Raw genomic sequence first — 24,151 nt, 5'->3', positions numbered from 1 at the left:
ACGTGCTGATTTCAAAAAAGAACGAAAGAAGAACGTTCTCCACAGAACAAGGAGAAAATCACTCAGGCAAAGGTGCAGAAAAACCACTCGCGAAGCCCACTAATGGAAACAACAACAACGACATAAATTCAATCCTCATTGGTGCGGGGCTATAGAGTAGTTTTCAATTGACTGTCGAAAGTAATTAGATAATTTCTTTGGTTTGTGATTACTTCACTCAGTGATTGGTTCAAAGTTCTCGCGCCACTTTTTCAACCAATCAGAAGTGAAACCAAACCCAATCGTGGCTCGCGCGTGCACATTTTCCCGCGCTTTGTGTCGGCTAAGTGTAATTACTTCGAGTTTTGATTGGTGTACTGGATTGTCTCCGTCTTTTTTGATTGGCCAAAGTAATTACTTTGGTTTTGGTTTTACGACACTCATTCGAAAACCGCTCTATTGCGTTTTTGAATTGAGTGTCGAAAGCAATTAGCAAATTGCTTTCGTTTTGCATTACTTCACTCAGTCATTGGTTCAAAGTTCTCGCGCCACTTTTTCAACAATCAGAAGTGAAACCAAAACCTCCGTCTTTTTGATTGGCCAAAGTAATTACTTTGGTTTTGGTTTTACGACACTCGATTGAAACTCACTCTAGATTAGCAATACTACTATTGCTCTAACCAATACGCCATCCCTGCTCGGTCTTGAGAGGATTCAATCCATGGCATTTCTAGTTGATCACTTGCCCCTTGCAAAAGGATCGTTTTTGTTATAAAATTTTCTGCCTTTTGACTAAATTGACTTTGACAGATTTTTCCGAGATTAATTGTCCAAAAATGTTTCTTTATGATCAATTTCTGAATACTGAAAATCTGAGATGGGGTCTTACCATTGGTTTTGCTGTAACTGACTTCAAAGTTTTAGCTTCCAATTTCCCCTGCCAAGGGTCTCATTCTTCATATTTACAATTCAAAATCAATTGTACCGAAACGTTGTTCATAAAGTTGTTTTACATGTATTTAGAGACACACTTGGTAAAAAACTACACACTGAGGTGTTTTCATTTTAAGATCTTTTTCCACCACAAAACTGTAGTAACAGGGTGAGACGAAAATGAAAAGATGAGGTTGCCCTTCGGGCAAGCTGTTACTTGAGGTTACTAGCCCGAAGGTCTGAGGAGCTAGCCCGAAATTAAATTGTTTATAAAATATACTTCGGTCGCTTTTGAAAGCAGAAAAAGTCATGATGTTATTTACGGTGCAAAACGTTATCACGCTACGATAATTTGGCCACATAACATTATCATTTTCTCTCAGGAGCTTTCTGCTACACACTTTTTGGTATAAAAGCTCAATTTATCATCAGAAATGGGGAACCAACGGTGCTTGCCCATCGGGCAAGCTACGATAAGAAAACGCTAGCCCGACAAGTCATTCCACTAGCCCCGGGCTATCGGACAGCACTTTCGTCGCGCCCTGAGTAAGCCACCTTGACGGGCTTATTATTCTTATATTCAATACATTAATTTTTGGCATTTGTTCCTTGTTTTGTGCTACTTAAGACATGGCAAATCAGTTTATTCTCCTTGCCCCAGTTGTTCAAAAGGTGGATATCGCTATCCACCGGATAAATCACTATCCATTAGATAGCGCAATTGGTTTCGCTATGACTTATCCACTGGATAGTGATTTGTCCGGTGGATTAAGCGTTATCCACCGTTCGAACAACTGGGGCCTGAAGTTGACCAATCAATCAATCAATCTTGAAATCAATTTATTAAAGTCATAGCGTGGGAATGAGGTTGCTCTCAGTATGCGAGCCAGAGGCTCATGTATAAAACGCATGACCACAGAGAAATTAATCAAAAAGGCATAAATCAGCACAGATTTAGATGTACTGCCTCTTGACACCCTGCTGTGTCGAACACGTGCTTTTTAACGTTATGTTGTTAGGAAGGTATACATGCATTCCATCTTAAGATAAATTCACTTTAAGCCCTGTTGATGTCACGTGTTCATTAGCAGGCATTTAATGATCATTTTATACTCAGACCCCAAATCAGCATTGATCAGCAGCAAAAATTTGGGAAAACCTGATGGGCACTGGGTGCTAAACCGTGCTATACCACATGTTTTGGTAGGAGGATCTGTGTATGATGCAAATTATGATTGCTTTTCTTTCTAAAGAATCTTGTTGCTGTTCAAGAAATTATTGTTTCAAGAGGGTTGGATCAGGAACCAAAGGACAGTTCACTCCATTACTATTGGTCATTGAACAGAGCAACCAAATCAATACAGTGCATTACCTTCCCTGATGAGGCTTGGGTTGAACAACAACATAACCTTGTGATCTTGGATTTTCCGAACTCTGTGTAAAGAAAGATCTTTCAGTCACACATTAAACTTATCCCTTGTACTGCAAACAAAAGCCCAAGTGTTCCTAATAAGGGTAGAAGATAGGCTAAACGCCTTGTGATTTCCGTCGTAACAGCAAGAAGGCCATTCAGTGTCCTGCATGACTTTGTAGACTCCAATGTGACTCCGTGGTCGAGATTCAAAGCTAGAAGTCAACTTGAAATGTTGCCCAAACTCTGGCAAACCCATATCTCACTCAGTCACATGTAACTAACAAAATGTTTCATTGAATTACAATCTTATTTACACTAGGCCTTAAAAGGAAAAATTTTTGCTCATTGACATTCGGTTGCTCCCTTGAACAGATCTGGGAATGTTCCCCGGAGGGGAAGGGGGGGGGGGGGGTACTCCCTTATATGGGCTATATAGGTATGTGCGGCCCCAAAGGGTAGGGTTTTTCAGCCGTTTTGGTCATAAATAGGGTATCGATTTTGGCCGATTTTCCGCCATTTTGGTCATAAATAGGGTATCCATTTTTGCACTCTAGTCTTGAATTCGTTTTTTTATTTAGAAGCTACTTCTTTATATGTAACCTACCTAATAAAAGCAGATAAACATTGCCTTTAACATTGGTCTGAACTAGGGAAATAATTATAAGGCAGGTCTGCACCAGGGTATTGATTTAAGGGTCAGGTCATAAATCGGGTATCCAATTTTTGGTCAGGTCATAAATAGGGTAGGGAAAATTTATCGCAGATTTTGGTCATAAATAGGGTAAGGTTCCCCCCCGGGGAATGTTCAAACAAAACATAAGAAACCTACCTCGAGATTGATTGTAGAAGGAAACAGGCTAGAAACCAGGTATTTGTAGAGTGTACGCATGTCTTCTTGTTCAAGGCCACTCCTTAAGTTGATCAACCAGAACAAAACAGTACCATTATTACATTTATCAAATGATATCTACATTATCCTGGTAAACATTTTAAATAAATGTTGTAGTCATTATTGGACAGTAACAGTCCCGTTGTTCTTCCATTCCTTTTTATGAATATGATGTTAATTTAAACAGGCAATGGGGCGCAAAGTGTGGGTAGACTTTCATACACCGGGTGAAAATGGCACATTGAAGACAAAAGAACCATGATTGTTATTCTGATTAGGTCTTGTTATTTTGGTTTTGTTCTTTTATTTGATGGACATTATTTATTTCAGATGCAGTATATGAAAGACCAGCCAAAGTGCTGAGTTAGGTTTTAACAATCTTGTGTATAGACATTTCTTCTCTGCTGTTTCTTCCACATTTTTGTCAACTAGATTTGGCTTCTGGCAAAGCATTTTGAAACATTTTATAAAACAGCAAAATTTGACATAAAAATAATAAAAATATCATAAAAATAATCAACAAAGTCCAGTAATGAACAAAATGATATATTTTTTATATGAAATGCATCATATATTGCACTGTGGGTATGAAATCAAAATAATGAAACCATGTTGCCTCGCAGTTATGAGCACAATTTTATTATTGCTTCGAGAAGCCTGAAAAATTTAGGACTTCAATGGGGTTTGAACCTGCGACCTCGCGACACCAGTGAGACGCTCTAACCAATTGAGCTATGAAGCCACTGATGTTGATTTCATACCTCCAGTGCAAGATATGATGCCTTTCATATATATCATTTCATTCATTAATTAACTCATCACTCATCACAGACACATGTGAACCCAGAAACGACCAGCTCCCAATGACAGTGGCTTCATAGCTCAGTTGGTTAGAGCATAGAGCATCGCACTGGTATCTTGAGGTCACAGGTTCAAACCCCGTTGAAGTCCTGAATTTTTCAGGCTTCTCAATGCAATTATTGTAAAATTGTGCTCATAACTGTGAGGCAACATGGTTTCATTTGATTTCATACCCGCAGTGCAATATATGATGCCTTTCATATAAATCATTTCATTAATTAATTCACTCATCACTCATCACAGGAACATGTGAACCCTCAGTGGCTTCATAGCTCAGTTGGTAAGAGCGTCGCACTGGTATCGTGAGGTCGCGGGTTCAAACCCAGTAGAAACTCAAGTAACCTGTAGACACTGTAAGAGGCAGCAATGCACTACTCACCACACAAGCTTTTCTGAATATAAAAATGCAGTGTACGTCACTTGGCTAGAAGGAGAAAGAACACGTTTAACCTCAATCACATTTTTCACTGCAAGAAAAAATTCCTTTAAGTAGAGAGAACAAAACAATAATGGGTGACTGCTACAAAATATTCTCAGTTTTACCTGAAGGTATGTTCAATCACATTTACAAAGGACTGGATCCTTAGGAAGGTCTTTTTATCCAGAGGAAGAAAATTGATTCCTGTCAATAAATATGACTGATGGTCATGACAAAGATAAACTTTTGTACACTACAGATTCAAGAACTTTCCAGAAGTCCATTTTCAAAACTCAAGGATGTCTTCTCTGCATATGCATGTCCATGTTGGGCACAAAATTCGGTTTTCAAGACACATGTGAACACTAGGGCTTTACTGTTTTAAAGACTTTCATAAAATAATGACTGAAATTACCAGCCTTCAGATTTGTCTACTGAGCATGAAGGAAACTTTCCAAAATAATCCTTGCTTTAAAACCTCTTTGTATCACCTTATAGGAAAGGGATATCAATGAGCTTGCGACCAGTAATTCAACCTGTACTCGTACTCATTTTAACTTGTACAACCCTTAGTAAAATCTGAATGACAGTTTTATCTGGTTGTGAACAAAGGAAAATCTAAAGTTACTTAAAAAAAAAAAAAAAACTGTTTATTGTTAGTTAACTGACCTGTGAACACATCCAGCAAGTCAAATTGAGAAAAATTAAAAGTCTGTAAATACTGCAAAAGATTAACACCAAAGTCAGGTACTAGCACCATTACAAAAACTTTAAGGGCCCACAGACGGATTTTTTGCGCGCTGCTAGGAAAAGTGAAATGTTACTTCCGGTTACTGACGTCATCATATTATAGTGAGCTCACCAGAAAACCCACTCACAAGCAAAACTCATCGCACAAACTGTTGTTTGCATCGAAGGTTTTTCCTCGCCCTTCCTCGCACTCGTTCTCAGATCAACTGCGCATGTGTAAATGAACTGACTTCGGTTTGAGAAAAACCTAAATTTCCGGCGGTCTTTAAATTGAAATAATTTGTTTTCATATGGCACGTTTCACCTCGGAAGTCCAAATACAGACTATAGGTAAGCATTGCTTTTTTCAAATCATCTTTTTTGAAAATTCTATGGGTATTTCAGTATCGTTTACAGTATCTCTCTTAAAAGAACATTTTTCAAAATAAAAAGAAAAACATGCTTGGCTGGATGCAAAAACAAATACAAATTATGAAACCACTGATTAAATACCCAAATTGTGTAGCACGTAGACAAATTTAGAGTTTTCTTTTATTGGTCACATGACCATGGGCGTGGCATGATGACGTCATATTTAAGGTCATTGGTTTACAAAAGTTGGAAACTGACCAAAATAATGCCAAATTCTTTCAAATTAGTTAACTATTACATCCTTAGCAACGCACCCCAAAAAATACGTCAGTAGGCCCTTAAAAACCTCCCACTTTGGTCTGTAAAAGTCATGTAGGTCTCAACCTTGTCAAAAAGGCAATGGAAGGATGGGGGAGGTCATCAAAGATTAATAAACCTAAGGTAGACAGACAAACTTTACGAACAATAAGGACAGTGTATAAACAGGAGCACAGTTACAAGGTTATTGAGTGGGAAGAAATGAGTCTCAGAACTTTTTCCTTACAATTCTACAAACTTACAGATGTATAGAAATGTTCGACTCTCTTGCGCAAGGCTTCAAGATTGTAGGTTTCCAAAATATATGTGAATGTTCCATTAAACAACTGGTAGAGGAGAAAAAAAAATGTTGCTAATAAGTTGAATGAGGAGCAGGTTCTAGTGAAACAAACAAAAGAGCATAGTGGAAAGACAGAATTTAGTTTTTTCTGACCTTGAACATTTTGTATGCTTGCTTTAACACTGAATCAAGAACTGAGTCCTGTTTTGAACAAAATGGGTCACAGTGTCAGTAGTGTAAAGCTGTCATGTACATGTGATGCTTTCTTAAGTAAAGGCTACACCTCTGCTACAATTCCCAACTTAATTGTACAACTCTCTAATCAAGGAATTCAGGTCAGTCATCCTTAGTTTGTCACACCTTTTGCTGTACTGATGTCACTATATCTATAAACTGACTATTTTTGGGCGCTTGTGAAATGCCACCTTTACTACAAATTTCTCTCAATGTGCTCTCTTTTCCAGATAATCATGGCGTTTTAGAGACCTTTCCAGAATTGGCAGTGTAATTATTATTGTTATCTTAGTCACTCAGTGTTGTGTCACATATTAGCATTACATGCGTCTCTTGAAGACCTTAAGTACAGCAAAGTACATGTAAGTTAAGAGACTTGTTGCCAATGCATAACAGGCTCATACACTTCAAGCTTATTGGACTTTAGATAATAATGTCTGTAGTTTTAGTACGTACCAACTATATTTTAACTGATTCTTTCAAACCTAGGATTAAAACTCATTTTGACAATGACAACATGAAGTCGTCCAAATGTGATCATCAATTTTGCTATTGAAATGTGGAGTTTCAGAGTGTTCTGTCAAATACTGTATGGCATGCCCCCAGAAATCCCAAGCAAAGGGGCCATTAGGCCTTTTGTTGATACAATTAATGGGTTAATCTACTCAAACCAGTCGGCAAGTTGACATAGAAATGACCTTGAAACCCCTGACAGAGTAGAGAGTGCATAATTGGCTACTACATGGATGAAATAAACAAGTTTATCTCTAAAAGTACTCTAAACTTGTATAATTGTTAGCCACGGAGACATCTACATACTTATTATCCCTGTGTGAAGCACTGTCACAAAATATAAGTCTAATAATGGCCTGAAAAAAACAATGTGTGCCCTGCTTTATCCATGCAGAAGCCAGTCGGAGCTACACACCTTTGAAATGGAGCAGTGGGGTGGGAAGAGATTGTAAAGAGCACAGTGTATTGTGCAATGAATTAACATGTGGACAAAGCCAGGCCTTTAGCTAACTACCATTTCTATTTAAGGTTAAGGATCTGGTGCTCTAACAATACTGGAGTTCCAGGTTCCCTTTATTTTGGCAGGAAATGTTCAAATAACTACACCTGTATTATTCTTTTTCAGCATAGTTTATCGTGTGCTGTTACATGACTTCAGGTCAAAATGAATTCACAGACAACTGTGTTTTAAATTTCCTTATTATAATGTTCACGATTGTAAGTATTAAAGTCACTATAATAATTTTAAAGTATGTGTACTACATTTACACACTACAGCTTCATATGTTTTGCAACTTGGTTCAAACTTTTCACTCTGCAAGGCATTGTTCTTGGTTCAAATTTTCTCTGTTATTTTGTCTTTTATTGTTTTTTAAGTAGGAATTTGTTGCAAGTGCTTGTGTTCCCCTTCATTCCCTTATTAGTATTGTTTCTTTGTGGTAAATTGGTTGTGATTGAGTAAATCATGGTCAGGCTGTGTGGTTTAGGTTGGAAGGCCTCTCAGATGCATGTGAGAACTTGTACTGCGCAGTGCTGCAAAATGTCATTTCTATGGCATTCCATCTCCCATTAAGAGGAACACCCACACTATATGAGACATAGATGAATGCGAATGTACTGGTCACTTTATAAATACTGCTAAATTGATTACTAAGAAATATACCCTCTAAACTGTATTATACACCAAGAAGAAATACTTGCACTGACCAAGACATCTTCATCATGGTACTCAATGATCATCTTGCCATCTTTTGCCATCTTCTCACTGAAAGGGATGCTGACTGTCTTAAGAATGCAAACAATAAAGCAAAGATAAATGTACAGTCGTGTGACAATTATACCACTTCAAAATGAATACATGTACAGGTAAAATCAAGGCTAACAATATTCACTGCAAGCGAAGGATAAGAGCCCCCGAAAAATGCCAACAGCGGGTCGGCAACCCAACCCCTCTGATGGACATGAGGAATGCCAAGATTACAATTCTCTTCAAGAAAAAAAAAAGCTAGAGATTGAAGTAACTGCAACAATTACAGAGGAATTTCTCTACTGAGCATACAAAAGTCATGTAGTTGGCAAAGTCTGCCCTGCCATCATCCTAATCCACCTGCAGAAGCTGGAAAAAGTGTCACACCATGACCGTGAGTCACAGTGCAGCTTACAAGCTGAGATATCAATAGTAGACAAGGTCTTCTCCCTTCATCCTCCCCAGATGATGCCCATGTAGGTAGCTTTCATCAATCTCAAAAAGGCATTTGATGTGGTACCAGAGACAGCCTATTCAAGATTCTCAAAAAGATTGACTGTCCACCAAAACTGCAGAGCTCATGAAGGAGATAGTGCAGTTCAATGGCAGCAACTCTGAGCCTTTCAGCATCTGCAGTGGCGTCAAGCAAGACTACGTCCTTGCTCCCACACTCTCGGTATTCTTTGCCATGTTCGGAAAGCACTCTAATCAAGGGAACCTACCTAGGTAGCAGATCAGATGGTAGGCTGCTCAACCTCTGATCCAACACAAAGGTATGGAAGACCCTCATCAGGGATATTCTATTTGCATAAAATGCAGCAGATGTGACACACCTAACAGGAATTCCAGTTATTGATGGATCACTTCTCCCAGGCTTGCAAGGACGTCTGGCTGACAATGAGCTCAAATTAGACAAATCACTATCCTGGGATAGGATTAACAGTAGCACCACTGGTCAACAGCATCGACCACTATGTGATAGAGGTTGTTAATCAGTTTGGTGAAAACAAAGATGGAAATGGATATGTCATCAGCACACTGTTGTATGGCAGCAGTACTGTTCATGGACCACATAATTCATACAAGACAGTAGAATCAATTCAATGTCACCTTCCATCTGAGAAGCCTATACTATATCCTGGGCATCTCCTTGCAAGACAAAGTCCTGTCTTGCCCTGCTTCAACAGCACCATCTCCACTACGTTGGAGGATGTCCACACGCTAAAGGACATCCTCTATGTTACATGTAAGCTGGTATTTGGAGGGACAATTAAAGATGGCCCTCAGCTGCAGTTCAGAGATGTCATGAATCAAGAGCAACATGAAAGCCCTTGAAGGTGATCACTAAATTGCAAGGTGCATGCTAAATCAACTAAATCAACTCCTCAAGGTCATGGGAGGAAGGGGGGGGGGGGGGGAAGGATTACTGTAACAGTAGTTAAAAAATGGTTGCACAGAAAGAAGCACAGCAATGCCAGCAGACCAAGGACTAGACAAAGATACTGCCTTTGCAATCCAGACTGCCACTCACCCACTGGTCTCTTATAAAAGCAACAAGCCATTCAAGGATGTCATAAGGAGAAATATAAAAGCCCTCGACATTGACACCGAGTCCTGGGAGAACCTTGCAGCTGACTACCAAAGTTGGGTGGGCTCTCTAAATCAACTCCTCAAGTCAGGAGAGGGGAAAAGCTGATGAATGAAATTGTTAAAAGTGGTTGCAAAGAAAGAAGAACAGCAATACCACCCTTGCAGTCGAGACTCACACATTGGTCTCTTCAGCCAATTCAGCTGCACTGCTCTAGCCAAGCAGACAGCTCCCACTAGAGATGGATGCATCGCATAGGGTCGATCCTACTACTAGAGCACTGTAATCATTATGGTGAATGAACGCATTAACCTAAAGGTGATTCCCAGCGTGGCTTGCTTTTTTGAGAGTTGTTTGAAGAAATGGAGAAAACAACTCAGTAAAGACAATACATGCTCTGAAGACCTGTCACAAACAAAAACAACCTGACCTTAGCCAATCAAGATTAAGTAATCATCTACTTTAGATTACCAAAAGCGCTTTCACGATTATTAAAAATTGCCCCCTTAGTCAGACAATTAGTGTTCAGTACCATAATTTCCTCCTTTTGAAATACAATATGGTGGTAAAAAAAATATCTGAAATGTTTTTCAGGCTACAATGTAAACTTAGTTAATGGCTTGGAGCAAGCGTACTCAGTGTTTGGCATGGCATTGGCATTTATGGCCGTACAGCATGGTCCGCTGGAAAGTCATTAGCATTCTGGCATTTTCCAGCACTGTTACTTTTCTGGGCATGATGTCAGGGCATTGCAGCAATCTCTGGGTCAGCAGTATTCTGATGTGATCTACTGTATGTGTGCACCTTAGCATGTGTTTGTAGTTTTACTGTGTATGGGGAGTTTTGTGTGCCTCGCTTATTCTTAGTGTATTTGTATAGTGTTTCTATCCAGCTTATTGTCTGAAAGTGTTTTGTAGTGGTTTGCTGTCACTACATCATTGTCTAAGTAAGTTGTTAGGATTACTTTCTACCACCTTTGGGGATTTTTCATGATCTTTTTAATTGCTCTGCGGGCCATTTGTTGAATGCTTGTCCAATTCACGCAGGTGTTTCCCTCACTATGACACAGTCAACCACGCTCAACCTACAGCAGCTTCTCGGCTGTCATGTTTTTTTGGAATTACTTACTGTGGCACCGTCACCTTCTGCTGCTCCAGAGGTACTTACAGCAACCTATTCAGGAACATCCACTTCTCTTTCAAACGAAATTTCAGGAATGGCCATGCTTTGGGGAAGTCATTGTCGGTCATCATCTCTGCTGTTCAACGGGTATAGTAAGGTTACCAGAATTCGCTGTCCATCTGGGCCTGCCATCACTGGCTCCAACTCGTCCTGCCTTGCAAAAACTTTCGCTTTATCAGTTATGGCTACTCATGTGACAAGTGTTTCATCAGGTTTGGACAGTTCCGTTTCCTCACCTTCATTTTGACATGGTGTTTGTTGTTGCCCTCTACTTTTAGCAATTTTTGCAGTTTTTGTTCAAATTGCTCAAAGGTAGTTCAATGTTGTGAAATTTGTAATACTTGTAGCTGAGTGCATTTCTGGACTTAAGTGGGTCCGGGACACGCCCCCAATCCTGCTAAAATGATATCATGAATCACTAACTACACTGTAGTAACGGTCAGTTTGTGGATTTGGTCAGTCAATCTCTGGTCCGTTCAACAGGAACCGCAAACCTTTCTGGAAGGCAACTCGCTGGTATCAAAAGAGTGTCAGGTGGTTGAAATTCAGGACATTTTTACTTTAGGTAAGGCCTTCACAATATTTCAAATGGTGATGTTTGCTGCCAACCCTCATCAATGGCCAGACCTTACCAAATACAAACTTTTGATCACTTAAACTGCTCACCAGTCACCAGTAACCTCAATTTGCTGGCATACATCCTGCTGTGCTCCAAGTTACAGAACCCCCCTCCCCACCCCCCAACCCTGACAAGCTGGACAGGCCTTCTATCTGCCTGTCCATCTTGGATATTGAGCTTGACTCTACAACTCTACAAGCCCAGCTTCCACCTGAGAAGTGAGAGAGGATCATTTCCCTGCTGGGTACGTGGTCTGGTAAGCAGTTCTGCAAGAGGAGAATGTCATGCTATGGGCAGCGCATTGCCTTAGTTAGTTTCTTTGGTTTCTGTTGTAAAGCCGAGTTCACAACTAATCCGCGATTTGACCCTAGCATCCATCTGGCAGTTAGTAATGTGCAGGCTGATGTGTTGGTGGATCCCACATGTTTCAAGATACACATCAAGTGCTCAAAAGACAGATCCCTTTCGGATGGCTTGAACCATCGATGTGGACCACGGCAACTCAGTGTTATCTGCCCAGTGGTGGCCATCAGTAACTTTTCAGCATTGCATGGCCCTGCGCCAGGGCTGTTGTTTTAGGTAGGGCACTGCTATTTTTCCATGCTGGGTTGGGTGCCTCAGGTTTGGTCACCTGAGGACTGTGGCTTTAGCCAAAGGTCCTTTCAGCATGGTTGGTGGGGTTCACGCTTGGGTCGCAGGTTCTACCAACGTCCTCTTTTGGTAGGAGGTTCCAGCCCCCATGTTCCTAGGCACCCAACCTCCATGTGCGACTTAGGGATTAAATAAGATTATAATGATAAGGCACTGTACATGTGTACACAGCAGCAAGAACATTAGTATGTTCTTTCTAAGCCTCACTTACATTTATAATAAATATCATGTGTTCTAAGTATCATATACAGTATTATTTAAATTAAGTTCACTCTTGATTATGTTTTTAACGCAAGGTTCACCAAAAAGTTACACACAATTTTTTCAGTGTACATAACCATCTACTGAGACCAAATTTGTAATTACCATTATCATCCAAAATTCTAGTTCTGCTTCAAAGAAAACCTGCCTTGCTTTCTGTGTGTGAAGGGAATTGCAGGGCTTGTTAGGTGAGAATGTCCTCAAGAGAAAAGAAAAGAGAGAGTAATTTTTCACTGTAACTATTCTATTATTTCTACTGTACCTTATAATGTGTTATAAACGATGAAATGATACATGAAATGGATCACAAATAACACCTGTCAGATTGTTTCCGGACTGTCAGATTGTTTCCGGACTCTAAATTTTTCGTTTATTACACAAGTTTGACCGTCAAACTTGTGTATTACACAAGTTTGACTGTCAAAGTTGTTTAATACACAACTTTGACGGTCAAACTTGTGTAATAAACGAAAAATTTAGAGTCCGGAAACAATCTGACAGTCCGGAAACAATCTGACAGGTGTTAAATGTATATTGAACTGAGGATATGAAACCAAGTGAAGCTACGTGTATGATCCTTGCAGTAATGAACGCAACTTTTGCAATTGCGTTGAGACGCCTGAAAAATTCACGACTTCAACAAATGACCAGCACCCAACATCAGTGGCTTCATGTAGCTCAGTTGGTTTAGAGCATTGCATGCGTATCGTGAGGTCACAAGTTCAACCCCCCGTTGAAGTCCTGAATTTTTCAAGCTTCTCTATGCAATTGCAAAAATTGCGTTCATAACTGCAAGGATCACAGCTTCATTTAATGTGTTATAAACTATATTTATCCCTGGAGCTTAAGTCTTCCTTTTTTTAACTCTTAAAAATTAAAGCATTCTTGTTCATGAAAATTGAATGGTTAATTTACAGGTTAATATAGGAACACTTTTCACAACTGGCTCCACTTACACTAGATAATAAAATGATAATGATAAATCCATCTTACTGTGTAAACTTTACCAAAGCCTCACAAAGTCCAATATTTTTTATTTTTTTGTCAATGTCCTCTCCAGTTGGAATGTACAGAACAATCTTCTCCTTTTCCTGTGGTACGTATAAGATGAAACATCAGTCAATCACAGAATGATGGACACTGATTGTTTATGGCATTAAGCTATGAAAAATATTATTATAATTCACCATGGTCAAAAGAAATTAAGATGCATGCATTTACTTAAATTAATAATTTACGATACTTCAATAAATGAAACATGAACCACATCAAATTAAGATGCTGAAAGCCAGGAGGAAAAGTCAGTCATTTAAAAACCTTACAATTGTCATAAATGTAATTTAAATTTTACACTTCTTGAGCAATAACTCTTCCTTGAATAAGCTGTCTTGTATTATTACATGTAGCTCACCATAAAATTTTGTTGTAAACATACTGGTAATAGTATTTTTCCTTACACATCAAGTTATCATACAATGATTGGCAACTAAAGCGCATCTTATAATACTGGTAAAATTTTTATACACAAAAAAAGTTTCTTCATTCTGATTAGCTAAGGGGAAATATTAATGTAGCTTTCAGGAACAGTGCAGAAAAGAGGTAACTACAGCGTAATCGTAGTAAGTTTAACCTTCGTACAATTTTTGCATGATAACCTACATGTAATGCGCTGCGCCATATTTCGCATTGTTGTGTAATTCCCGCCACTAGGTCTCATAGCGTAACCCATTGTACACGCCGTCGTTTAGTTAGGGTTATTGTTTCGCTTTGCATGCACGCTTAGTTACCTCATTGTCACACAGTTCGCGCATAATTAGCTTGGTGCCTTTGTTACCACCTTCGCCTGCTTAGTTTGGGTTGTATTTGCATCTTGCCTTCGGTGAATAAACGTGTTCTCTCGCTCGGAGTTTCGGCTCAACTTATTGGCGTGGTGGCAGCGCAACATTTTCAAAGAACCCACGGAAAGAACATCAAAGCTGTTCTTCGATTTTAGCCGCCTCTCTGAGCAATCAAGCCAGAATTCGTGAACCGTAGTGATGACTTCACACAGAGCGCCGAAACAGTGGTCGCTTTCTTCGAATGAAACTATTACTTCGATCGAAGCCTGGGAAAACAATCTAAAGTACATCTTGTCCCTCGATCCGAACTTCGCAGACTTTCTTACTGATGGATCATCGTGGGGTAAAAAAACAAACGCTACACCCCTACGTGGTTTCTCCAACGATCCTGAATCTGTTCCAACGGCGAGAAGAAGGACTGCTGCTCAAAAAGTAACACATTTAGAAATGATGCTCGGCCAAATTGCCAATTACGCCCCTATCATTTCTCGGAACTCAATCTTCAAGAATTCTACATCAATTAGCGGCGTTTGGCAATCGATCCGACAGCATTATGGCTTGCAGTTAACTGGTTCCCGTTTCTTGGACCTCGCGAACATTTCTTTGAAGCCTGAACAGCGTCCTGAGGATTTATTCCAAATCTTAATGGCCTTTATTGAGGACAACCTACTCACCAGATCCAGCGGAATCACTCATTATGGCGAGATCCCGGACGCTGACGAAGAACTATCTCCATCCCTCGAAAATTTTATTGTTCTCACTTGGCTACACCTACTCCATCCCAACCTCCCACGACTTGTGAAACAACGTTATGGAACCGAATTACGTAGTAGGATGTTGGCCTCTGTGAAACCTGAAATCTCTCAAGCTCTCGAGTCGTTACTTGACGAGCTCCACACCAGTGATGAATCAAAGGTTCTACGCTCTGCGCCCCCGACTGATCATCGCTCATTTGTTCCCGCACGACGCAGGCTACTGCCTAAACCTCGTGCTGTCAAGTCTTGTCCTCTTTGCCAGCAGGCCCGCCGCCCAGATTTTCGGTCACATTTTCTCAGCGGTTGCAAGTTTCTGCCCGAGCCTGATCGTCTCTTCATGTCCAAGATTCGCCAAGTGGCCGGCATTGAATTAGAGGAGAGCAGTTATGATTACCAGCACTATCCTGATCTGACTAGCCCTCCAGGTTTTGAAGAATTAGCAGATATGCAGCATTGTCCCTCCAGCGTCCTACCTACTATGAAACCCCCTGCCACTCGTCGCGTAAACGTCTCCCAGTCTCCATTCCTTCACGCTTTTTATGGTCATCACCCTTTACGCCTTACAATAGACACTGGCGCAGAAATTAATATGATGAGAGCTTCTTTAGCCAAGCATATTGATGCTAAGATAACTAAAAGCTCCCAGACTGCTTTGCAGGCCGACGGTCGCACCCCGTTAACTGTTGTTGGTGAGACCCGCCTTCCGCTGATTCGTCAAGGCAGACCTCTTACTTTGGAAGCTCTCGTTGTCGAGAATCTTGATGTTGACATACTTGCTGGAACACCCTTCATGGCTTCCAATGACATTGCAGTCCGCCCCGCTAAGCGTGAGATCATCATCGCTGGGTGTGACGTGGCGTCTTATGGTTGTTCCCAAAGTCCTCAGACCCACTACGCTGTCAGAGCTTTCCACCTCCTTCGCGCCCCGAATACTAACACAACCGTCTGGTCGGGTGAGTTCCTGGAAATTGACGCCTCCTCAGTGCTACTTAAAGATGCTACACTTGCCATTGAGCCCCGTATGGATTCCGTCTCTTCTAGTCACCTCAAACCTGCTCACACCTGGCCTCATCCCGACATTGTCCAATCCATTGGTGGTAAACTGAGACTTCTCAACAATACCGAGGAGCCCCTACTAATCCGCAAGAACGACCATTTATGCCAAGCACGTCTAACTGTTCTGGAGTCTTCCATAGAGCCCTCCTCAACCCAAGCTGCAGAGCCGTGCCCCAAGTCTACTACTCCTCCCTCTTCTTCCGTCGAGTCCGTACATGTAGACCCTGACGGTTTGTTGTCCCCTGCTGAGAAAGCCGCGTTCATTTCGCTACTGAAGGAATTCCAATTGGTTTTCGATCCCCGTATTCCTGGTTACAATGGAGCTGCCGGGCCGATTGAAGGGGTTGTGAATATGGGACCTGTCGAGCCTCCCCAGCGAAAAGGGCGTGTCCCACAGTACTCTCGCGACCAACTCGACCTGCTTCAAACCAAATTTGACGAACCTGAGGCCCAAGGCATTTTCAGTCGACCAGAAGATTTAAACGTTGTGGTGGAATACTTGAATCCATCCTTCTTGGTGAAGAAGAGGAATGGCGGTTTTCGCTTAGTCACAGCCTTTACTGACGTGGGCCGCTATAGCAAGCCCCAGCCCTCACTAATGCCGGACGTGGACTCCACTCTTCTCAAGATTGCTTGCTGGAAGTACATTGTAGTCTCTGATTTGTCTCAGGCGTTCTACCAAATCCCACTTGCAAAGAACTCCATGAAGTATTGTGGCGTGGTTACACCCTTTAAAGGCGTTCGTGTCTACACGCGTTGCCCAATGGGAATCCCCGGTTCCGAAACGGCCCTCGAGGAGCTAATGTGCCGCGTCCTGGGTGATCTCCTTCAGGAAGGGTGTGTCGCTAAGATTGCCGACGACTTGTATTCTGGTGGTAACTCCCATCAAGAGCTCCTTTCAAACTGGCGAAAAGTCCTCTCGGCTCTCGATCGCTGCAACCTTCGCCTCTCACCTGCGAAAACCATAATCTGCCCAGCTTCTACCACCATTCTCGGTTGGATATGGTCCCAGGGCTCGATCCGCGCTTCTCCCCATCGTGTAGCTGCTCTTGCTTCTTGTGAGCCACCCAAGAATGTACGCGGTCTCCGTGCTTTTGTTGGCTCATACAAAATGCTTGGTCAGGTCCTTAGTGGAGCTGCTAAACTCCTCGCTCCTCTCGAGTCGCTTATGGCTGGTCGTCAGTCTCAAGACACCATCTCTTGGTCTGATGAGCTCCTAGTGTGTTTTCGCTCCTGTCAAGAAGCACTCATGTCTAACAGATCCATCACACTCCCCAAGCCTGATGATCAACTTTGGATCGCAACCGATGGTTCCGTCAAGATGAATGGCCTCGGCGCCACTCTTTATGTGCTTCGTGACCAGAAGCTCCACCTTGCCGGATACTTCAGTGCCAAATTTAAAAAGCATCAAGCCTCCTGGTTACCATGTGAAATAGAGGCATTGTCTATTGCCGCTGCTGTCAAGCATTTTGCCCCTTATATAATTCAATCAAAGTCTAAGACTTATGTACTGACTGACAGCAAGCCGTGTGTCCACGCCTTTGACAAGCTCTGCCGTGGACAGTTCTCCTCCAGTCCCCGAGTGACTTCGTTTTTATCATCTGTTAGCCGTTACCAAATCACACTGCTCCATTTGGCTGGTTCTGCCAACCTGCCTTCTGACTTTGCTAGTCGTAACGCAACAGCTTGCGACGACCCTCGCTGCCAAGTTTGTTCATTTGTATCCGAAGCTGAAGACCTTGCTGTGCGTCCCATTTCTGTTCATGATGTGCTATCGGGGAAGACGTCCCTTCCTTTCACAAGCCGTTCCGCTTGGCTCCAATCGCAACTAGAGTGCCCGGATTTGAGACGTGTCCACTCTCATCTTAAGCAGGGCACTCGCCCGTCAAAGAAGCTGACAAACATTAAAGATGTCAAGCGCTACCTGAACCTGGTCTCCATTTCCCGTGACGGCCTACTCGTCGTAAAACGCAATGAACCTTTCGCTGCGCCCCGCGAATGTATTGTCATTCCACGCTCTGTTGTTGATGGCTTCCTTGCTGCCTTACACGTGAAGCTGGACCACCCCTCCCGTCACCAGATGAAACTGGTTTCACAGCGTTATTTCTTCGCTTTAGATTTGGACAAAGCCCTGGATCGGTGCTCGCAGTGTTGCCACCTATGCTCTTCCCTGAAGAAAGTTCCATCCAGCCTCATTGAACAATCAACCTCTGATCCCCCCGACGGCTTTGGTATTTCCTTCGCTGCAGACATCATAAAGCGCTACCGTCAGCTAGTACTTGTCGTCCGCGAGACGTCCACGTCCTTCACTGCAGCCTGCTTGTTGGATAACGAACGTCGTGAATCCATTCGCTCTGGTCTCCTCCGTTTGTGCCTTGAGCTGCGACCTCTGTCTGGCCCCCCTTCCGTCATAAGGGTAGATCCCGCTCCTGGCTTTGCTTCTTTAGGTGACGATGAAATCCTTAAGCAGTATGGCTTTGCCGTGGAAGTCGGCCGAGTCAAAAACCCAAACAAGAATCCTGTGGCAGAGAAATGCGTCGCAGAACTTGGTGATGAGCTTCTACGTGTTTGTCCTGAGGGTGGTACAATCAGTCCTCTTTCCTTAGCTGTGGCGACAGCCAATCTCAACACCCGTATCCGCAACAGAGGATTGTCTGCCCGCGAGATGTGGCTTCAACGCGATCAATTCACTAACGCACAGATCCCTTTTCCCGACCTCCAAGTTGTTCGACAACAGCAGTCGTTGCGGCTCCGTAACCATCCCACAAGTGAGAGATCCAAAGCCCCAGGCTGTTGCCCTCACCCGGCCACGCCCGTTCAAGTAGGCGATTTGGTGTACATTACTTCTGATGGCTCCAAGACCAGTGCTCGCAATCGGTATCTTGTGGTCTCCGTGGATGGCCTATGGTGCAACGTACGCAAGTTCACCGGTTCACAGTTGCGTTCTACCTCCTATCGCGTCAAGCTGTCCGAATGTTATCGTGTTCCTGACCTAACAGAGACCACGTCTAACCTCTCTCGTCATTACAGCTCCGCTTCCTACCCTGAAGATACCGACGAAGAGCCTCTCACCTCTGAGCACGTTGACGAGGAACCCGCTCCCCTTCTTACACCTCAGAGCACTCCGAGTCCGGCTCCTGCTGTAGTTCCTAGCGAGCTCGCAACCCCACCAGATCCTCAGCCTGACATTCATCTTGTGCCCGAGTCTTCCCCTCCCCCGAGTGGAAGCATGACTGTTGACATTGATGCCCATATCCCGGAGCCTACCTCCTCACCTGGCCCACGCCGGTCGAGCCGTTCAACTCGTCGTCCAGCTTACCTCAAGGACTACATTACATATTAAGGACAATGTTAGCTATTTGTAACTGCTTGTGTACTATCAATTCCCAGCCTAGTTTTACTTCGTATTTATTACTCATCTACCTTGGCGAGGGGAAGAAAGAAGAAGTCACGCCATATTTCGCATTGTTGTGTAATTCCCGCCACTAGGTCTCATAGCGTAACCAATTGTACACGCCGTCGTTTAGTTAGGGTTATTGTTTCGCTTTGCATGCACGCTTAGTTACCTCATTGTCACACAGTTCGCGCATAATTAGCTTGGTGCCTTTGTTACCACCTTCGCCTGCTTAGTTTGGGTTGTATTTGCATCTTGCCTTCGGTGAATAAACGTGTTCTCTCGCTCGGAGTTTCGGCTCAACTTATTGGCGCTGATAAATTGAAACTTCAACTCCCCCCCTCCTACCCCGGGCACACCACGGGCAATTGACTATCCTCTGTGCCCGGGGAGTGGAGAATTTGACCTTTGCCTGCATGGAATGGGGAAAATTGAACTGGAAGTGTTAGGTTTCAAATGATTTTTTTTTTCGGTCGCCAAAGTCGCTAACATCTATAAAACATGTGTTAGGACGACATGGAAGAGTTCAAAGGAAGAAATGTAGCATTTGTGAGTGATTGGCTTACAAAGGTCTTTATTAAAGACGTCAGGAGCCAACGATGATTGTTCTTTAGTAGGGTATGACAGACAAATCTGGCGATAGGGTAGGGCATTTGAACACCATTTTGGCTCGAGGGTGCGGGAATTTGAATGACCCGATCTTCAAAAGTTCAAATGCGCGGGCTTTGCCTTGGGGGGGGGGGGGGGGGAGTTGAAGTTTTGAGTTGATTGGCGCATAATATGGTTGCATTGCTTCTTAGCCACAGTCAGCAATCCAGCTCTCCACTAGAGTTTTGTGCGAGATTGCTAACAGGAATCCTCTTCCAACTCGCTTTATGCCTATATAAATCTCCCATGAAACTCTAATGGCAATTTTTTGCAACCAGGCGTTTGGAATTTTTTTCAAAAACTTCAACAGCTAGCACGGGAATTTTAATCATCCTTGGGAATTGGTTGAGGGTGCAAACAAAAAAGGAGAGAACCAACAGGTAACATTGTACTGTGCAGTCTGTGAAGCATGACTGTTTATTTAGTCACCCTAGTATAGTTGAATGTGAAAATATGCAGAATAGTAGTTCCTAGTAACATGAAATTATTTTGCTTACACGCCATAATGCAGGAGCTTCACAATCGATGGAAATTGAAGATCGGAAAAACAATTGATCAATAGATGGCAATAGATTATGGTTAATCAATTGCCATTGATTGGCATCTGCAAATTGATGACCAATCGATAATCATGCAAAAGTAGTGGCGAACTTCATCGAGTGTCATCGATTGGTGTTCCTATTGATAATCGACGAAAATCGATGTTATTGAATTGATCTATTTTCATCGATTATCGATGACATTGACAATCGATAATTTACAAAAACTTGCGCGTTCGATTGTCTATCGATTATCAATATCAATCGATTAATTGAAGTCGATTGCCATCGATTGTCATCGATCATCGATTCCATCGATTTAATTATATTTGTTCAGGCCCTGCATAATGCAAATAATTAAGTTATTAATGGTTAGGTTTTAAACCATCGCTTTTGCGTGAAACGGCATAAGTCAGGCTGCTGCTTTTGATAGAAACATCACATTTCTCTCATTATAGCTCGTCTCTCTCTGCTGAGAAGTTACTTGTTACCTGTTGAAACATGTTTTTCAGCCTGAGGTACGTTTGCCGTTTGCAGCGATGCTAAATAACCTAAACCTCTCTGGCAAAATCACATCGATTAGGTTGCCGGAAGAAATGCTCTAATGAGGCTGTGGTAAGTGAAATAAACTGACTTACCATTCCTTCCTTTGGCCCGAAGGTGGAGTTGTAAATAAAGAAATTAACCAAGCCTGGGGATGTCTTCATGGACGCCATCTTGACAATCCACGCTCTTACACGGCCTGATGAGTGATAAAGTAGAACGACCGCTGCAAAATAAGACGGCGATCAAAACATCCAAGATGGCGGCTTGTGTCGAAGAGTCAACCTCGTCCCCAGGGCCTTCTCCTCTGCGCTTTTCAAAATGGCGGCTCGTCTGGAGAAGACCCTGGCCAACGCTGAACTCACGTGGTACAAAATCTCCAAAAATCTTGGAGATTTTTATCACGTGACATTTTGAGAAAGACCAAAACAAAATGGCGGCGAAGCATCGCGTGGGAAGCAAAACACCGGTCAAAGAACGCTTTACGTTTGTACACGAGGCAGTGGTGGCTTCGCAGTGAGATGAAATATTTTTATGGACGTTTTAATTCTGGAGCAGGACTTTTGCGCTTTAAAAGTACGTGTACAAAAATCCAAAAAAGTATCTCAATACAACGTTGTGAGCATTTGTAAGTTTATTACACTTTCGTACTCACTTTATTTAACTGTCATTGAAATCAGATTGAACATCAAAGAGAAAAACTGAGCTGCTCTTAAGTACAGAGTGATTAACTCTTTGTGGCCTCATATTACTATGCTTATTCAAGCAAGATGATCGAGTCACATACTCCAACTTGCTATGTGAACATGAAGTAATGATCTCCATATAAGCTTGTTTTAATTAGTCTGACTGAATTAAATTATCGATTGATTGAATGATTTCCTTAATTCACAGGCATCGCTTTTTATTAGGTCTAATTAACAGAAGTTATTAAATTGAGTCTTAAGCTATATATACACATGCAGTATACCGTTTTAAATGACTTAAAAATATACTCTAATGATCTAAAAACAGCACTACACACCCTTGTAATTGACCCTTTTAGGATCTACAGGTATGAAAATTTACTTAGGGGCAAAGAGAATCTAATTTTTGCAGAAACTTACGTTGTATAGGTGATATTCTATAACCTATTTCTGGCTGATACTGTAATCTGAATGTATATAGGAAAATGGAAACCCATTTTCAATTCCTTGCTGAACCACATTTTCACTCAGTTCCTTAATCAAATGAAATTATTGCCTGATAACCCAAGGCTATATTGTTGTTAATTTTTCAGTTGGGCTAGTGGATGTTCTTCATGCCCATTAATTTTAAGTGACCTTTTTGGTGGTGGGGGTAATCTCAGAGTGGCCACTTGGCTTTTATGCAGACTCTACCTTTTACCTTAATGTCTGAGCAGTTATTTTAACCTTTGTCATATTGCAACAGTGCAGAGCTCTACTAAAAACAAAACAATATTAACACTGCCATTTCACCCATATTATGTACACTCAAGAAACAAATTTCAAAGGGGTAGGCAGAGGACTACATGTAGATATAGACTGTATACAATGCATATTCCTGAGTCTACCCCATTGAAATTTGTTTCTTATGTTTCTCTAGCCAGGAGAAGAACTTTTCCATGTCTAAAGCAATCAGTGGTGAGATTTCAATATTGCTGAAACTCTCATGACTGCGGTTTGCCCTTACTTGGAAAGGGCGTGACTTCCTCAAGTCCTTGAACATGAGCTTTTCATCATCATGGGAACTTCTGGTTGAGTGAGCCTTGGACTGAGGGTGAACTTTATTTAAATGATCAAACCTGGTTTTGATCTGTTGTACTCCAGGGGCTGCTTGTGATGCTGTCACTATTGCATTTGCAGTCTTGTTGGCTCCCATTCCCTGGACAACACTTTTGGTGGTGCAGTTGCAAATCTCCTGCGCTTTGTCGCCCTCAATGTTGTTTCCAATGCCCCCATTCCAGTTTACAAAACTTCCCCATGACAGGCGTTGAGCCAGCTCTTCAGACGCCAATGCCTCTACTTGTGAAATGCTGGTGAACATTTCAATAGCATACTTTGAAAATGAAGAAGTGCTATGGAAGTATGACAGGAGTCGCTTCTTGTTGATATTATGTCTGTCTCCATCCCCCTCTGCACAGGTGTCTTTAAGCTGCATTAGGAAAACTGCCATTTCTATCAATTGCAGACCATAATACCTGGTAAGAAAATTCAGATATATCATGTGTGTCTCATACACCATTACCACTCAACAAACTTCTTGATCTATACTGAAAATCAATTTGTGATGTGTTCTGTTTGATTTTAAAAGTCTAAGAAACAGGTATGCAAGCATGCCATGATTCTGAGTAGTGTAAATGTGCAAGTGGATTAATAATGCATAATTTCCCATTTCTTTTTTAATCACAAGGAGATGACTGATGTACAATCTGTAGTACAGAAGTGCCGGTTTATGTGCATGGTTAACATTTCCTTTTTGATTTTTGTTGGTATAAATTATATTTCTGGTCTATTTTGAAACCTTTCAAAAAGCACCTGAAAATAAACCAATGTGATACATTACCTCACTCTGTCAGGTTCATTTAAGTCCTGGTCTTTGTGCTCCCCATCAGGTGTTTCATCTTGAACTTCAAGAGGTGGAGGTGGAGGTGTAGGTGGAAGGGACTTTGTGTAATCATGATCATGCTCAATTACATCAACACTTTGAGACCTTTCCTGCAATTCTCTAATTTGAAGTGTTGCATCAGAATCAGGATCCACCATAACAAACTTGTCTACAAATGCACCAATGACCCGATCAAAGTACTCTCTCTTTCTCGCAGTTGTCATATGAAGAATGCCAGAAGGAGGAACATAATTTCTTGGGTTATCATCAAGGTCATCCATATT

At 41.9% G+C, this 24,151-nt stretch overlaps 2 protein-coding genes across 4 annotated transcripts in view; one reads left to right on the top strand and one right to left on the bottom strand.

Annotated features, from left to right (window-relative positions):
• Window positions 1-24,151, bottom strand: part of LOC137971005 (vacuolar fusion protein CCZ1 homolog) — a 39,891-nt gene that overhangs the window by 6,407 nt on the left and 9,333 nt on the right. For 2 of the 3 annotated variants that reach the window (XM_068817696.1, XM_068817695.1), the window contains exons 2-12: window positions 21,356-21,486; window positions 13,481-13,578; window positions 12,593-12,686; window positions 8,147-8,224; window positions 6,347-6,394; window positions 6,156-6,239; window positions 5,164-5,215; window positions 4,620-4,698; window positions 4,456-4,500; window positions 3,156-3,237; window positions 2,285-2,346 (exon numbers count right to left, since the gene is read on the bottom strand). In XM_068817696.1, the coding sequence (XP_068673797.1) occupies window positions 2,285-2,346; window positions 3,156-3,237; window positions 4,456-4,500; window positions 4,620-4,698; window positions 5,164-5,215; window positions 6,156-6,239; window positions 6,347-6,394; window positions 8,147-8,224; window positions 12,593-12,686; window positions 13,481-13,578; window positions 21,356-21,486 (853 nt within the window). Of the gene's footprint in view, window positions 1-2,284; window positions 2,347-3,155; window positions 3,238-4,455; window positions 4,501-4,619; window positions 4,699-5,163; window positions 5,216-6,155; window positions 6,240-6,346; window positions 6,395-8,146; window positions 8,225-12,592; window positions 12,687-13,480; window positions 13,579-21,355; window positions 21,542-24,151 lie in introns of all 3 variants that reach the window. The other variant, XM_068817697.1, reaches the window with a different exon arrangement.
• On the top strand, window positions 16,296-19,479 carry LOC137970388 (uncharacterized). The gene has a single exon (XM_068816911.1). The coding sequence runs from the start codon at window positions 16,489-16,491 to the stop codon at window positions 19,477-19,479; it is 2,991 nt and encodes a 996-aa protein (XP_068673012.1). The 5' UTR covers window positions 16,296-16,488.

This window comes from Montipora foliosa, chromosome 9 (assembly GCF_036669935.1).
Source record: "Montipora foliosa isolate CH-2021 chromosome 9, ASM3666993v2, whole genome shotgun sequence".
NCBI lineage: Eukaryota > Metazoa > Cnidaria > Anthozoa > Scleractinia > Acroporidae > Montipora > Montipora foliosa.
Note: the sequence above shows the minus strand (reverse complement) of the source record. Positions and strands in the feature narration are given on the sequence as shown.

What these genes read in the sequence shown, in the direction of transcription:
- LOC137970388 (XM_068816911.1), top strand. Translation starts at nt 16,489, where the DNA reads ATGGGACCTGTCGAGCCTCCCCAGCGAAAAGGGCGTGTCCCACAGTAC.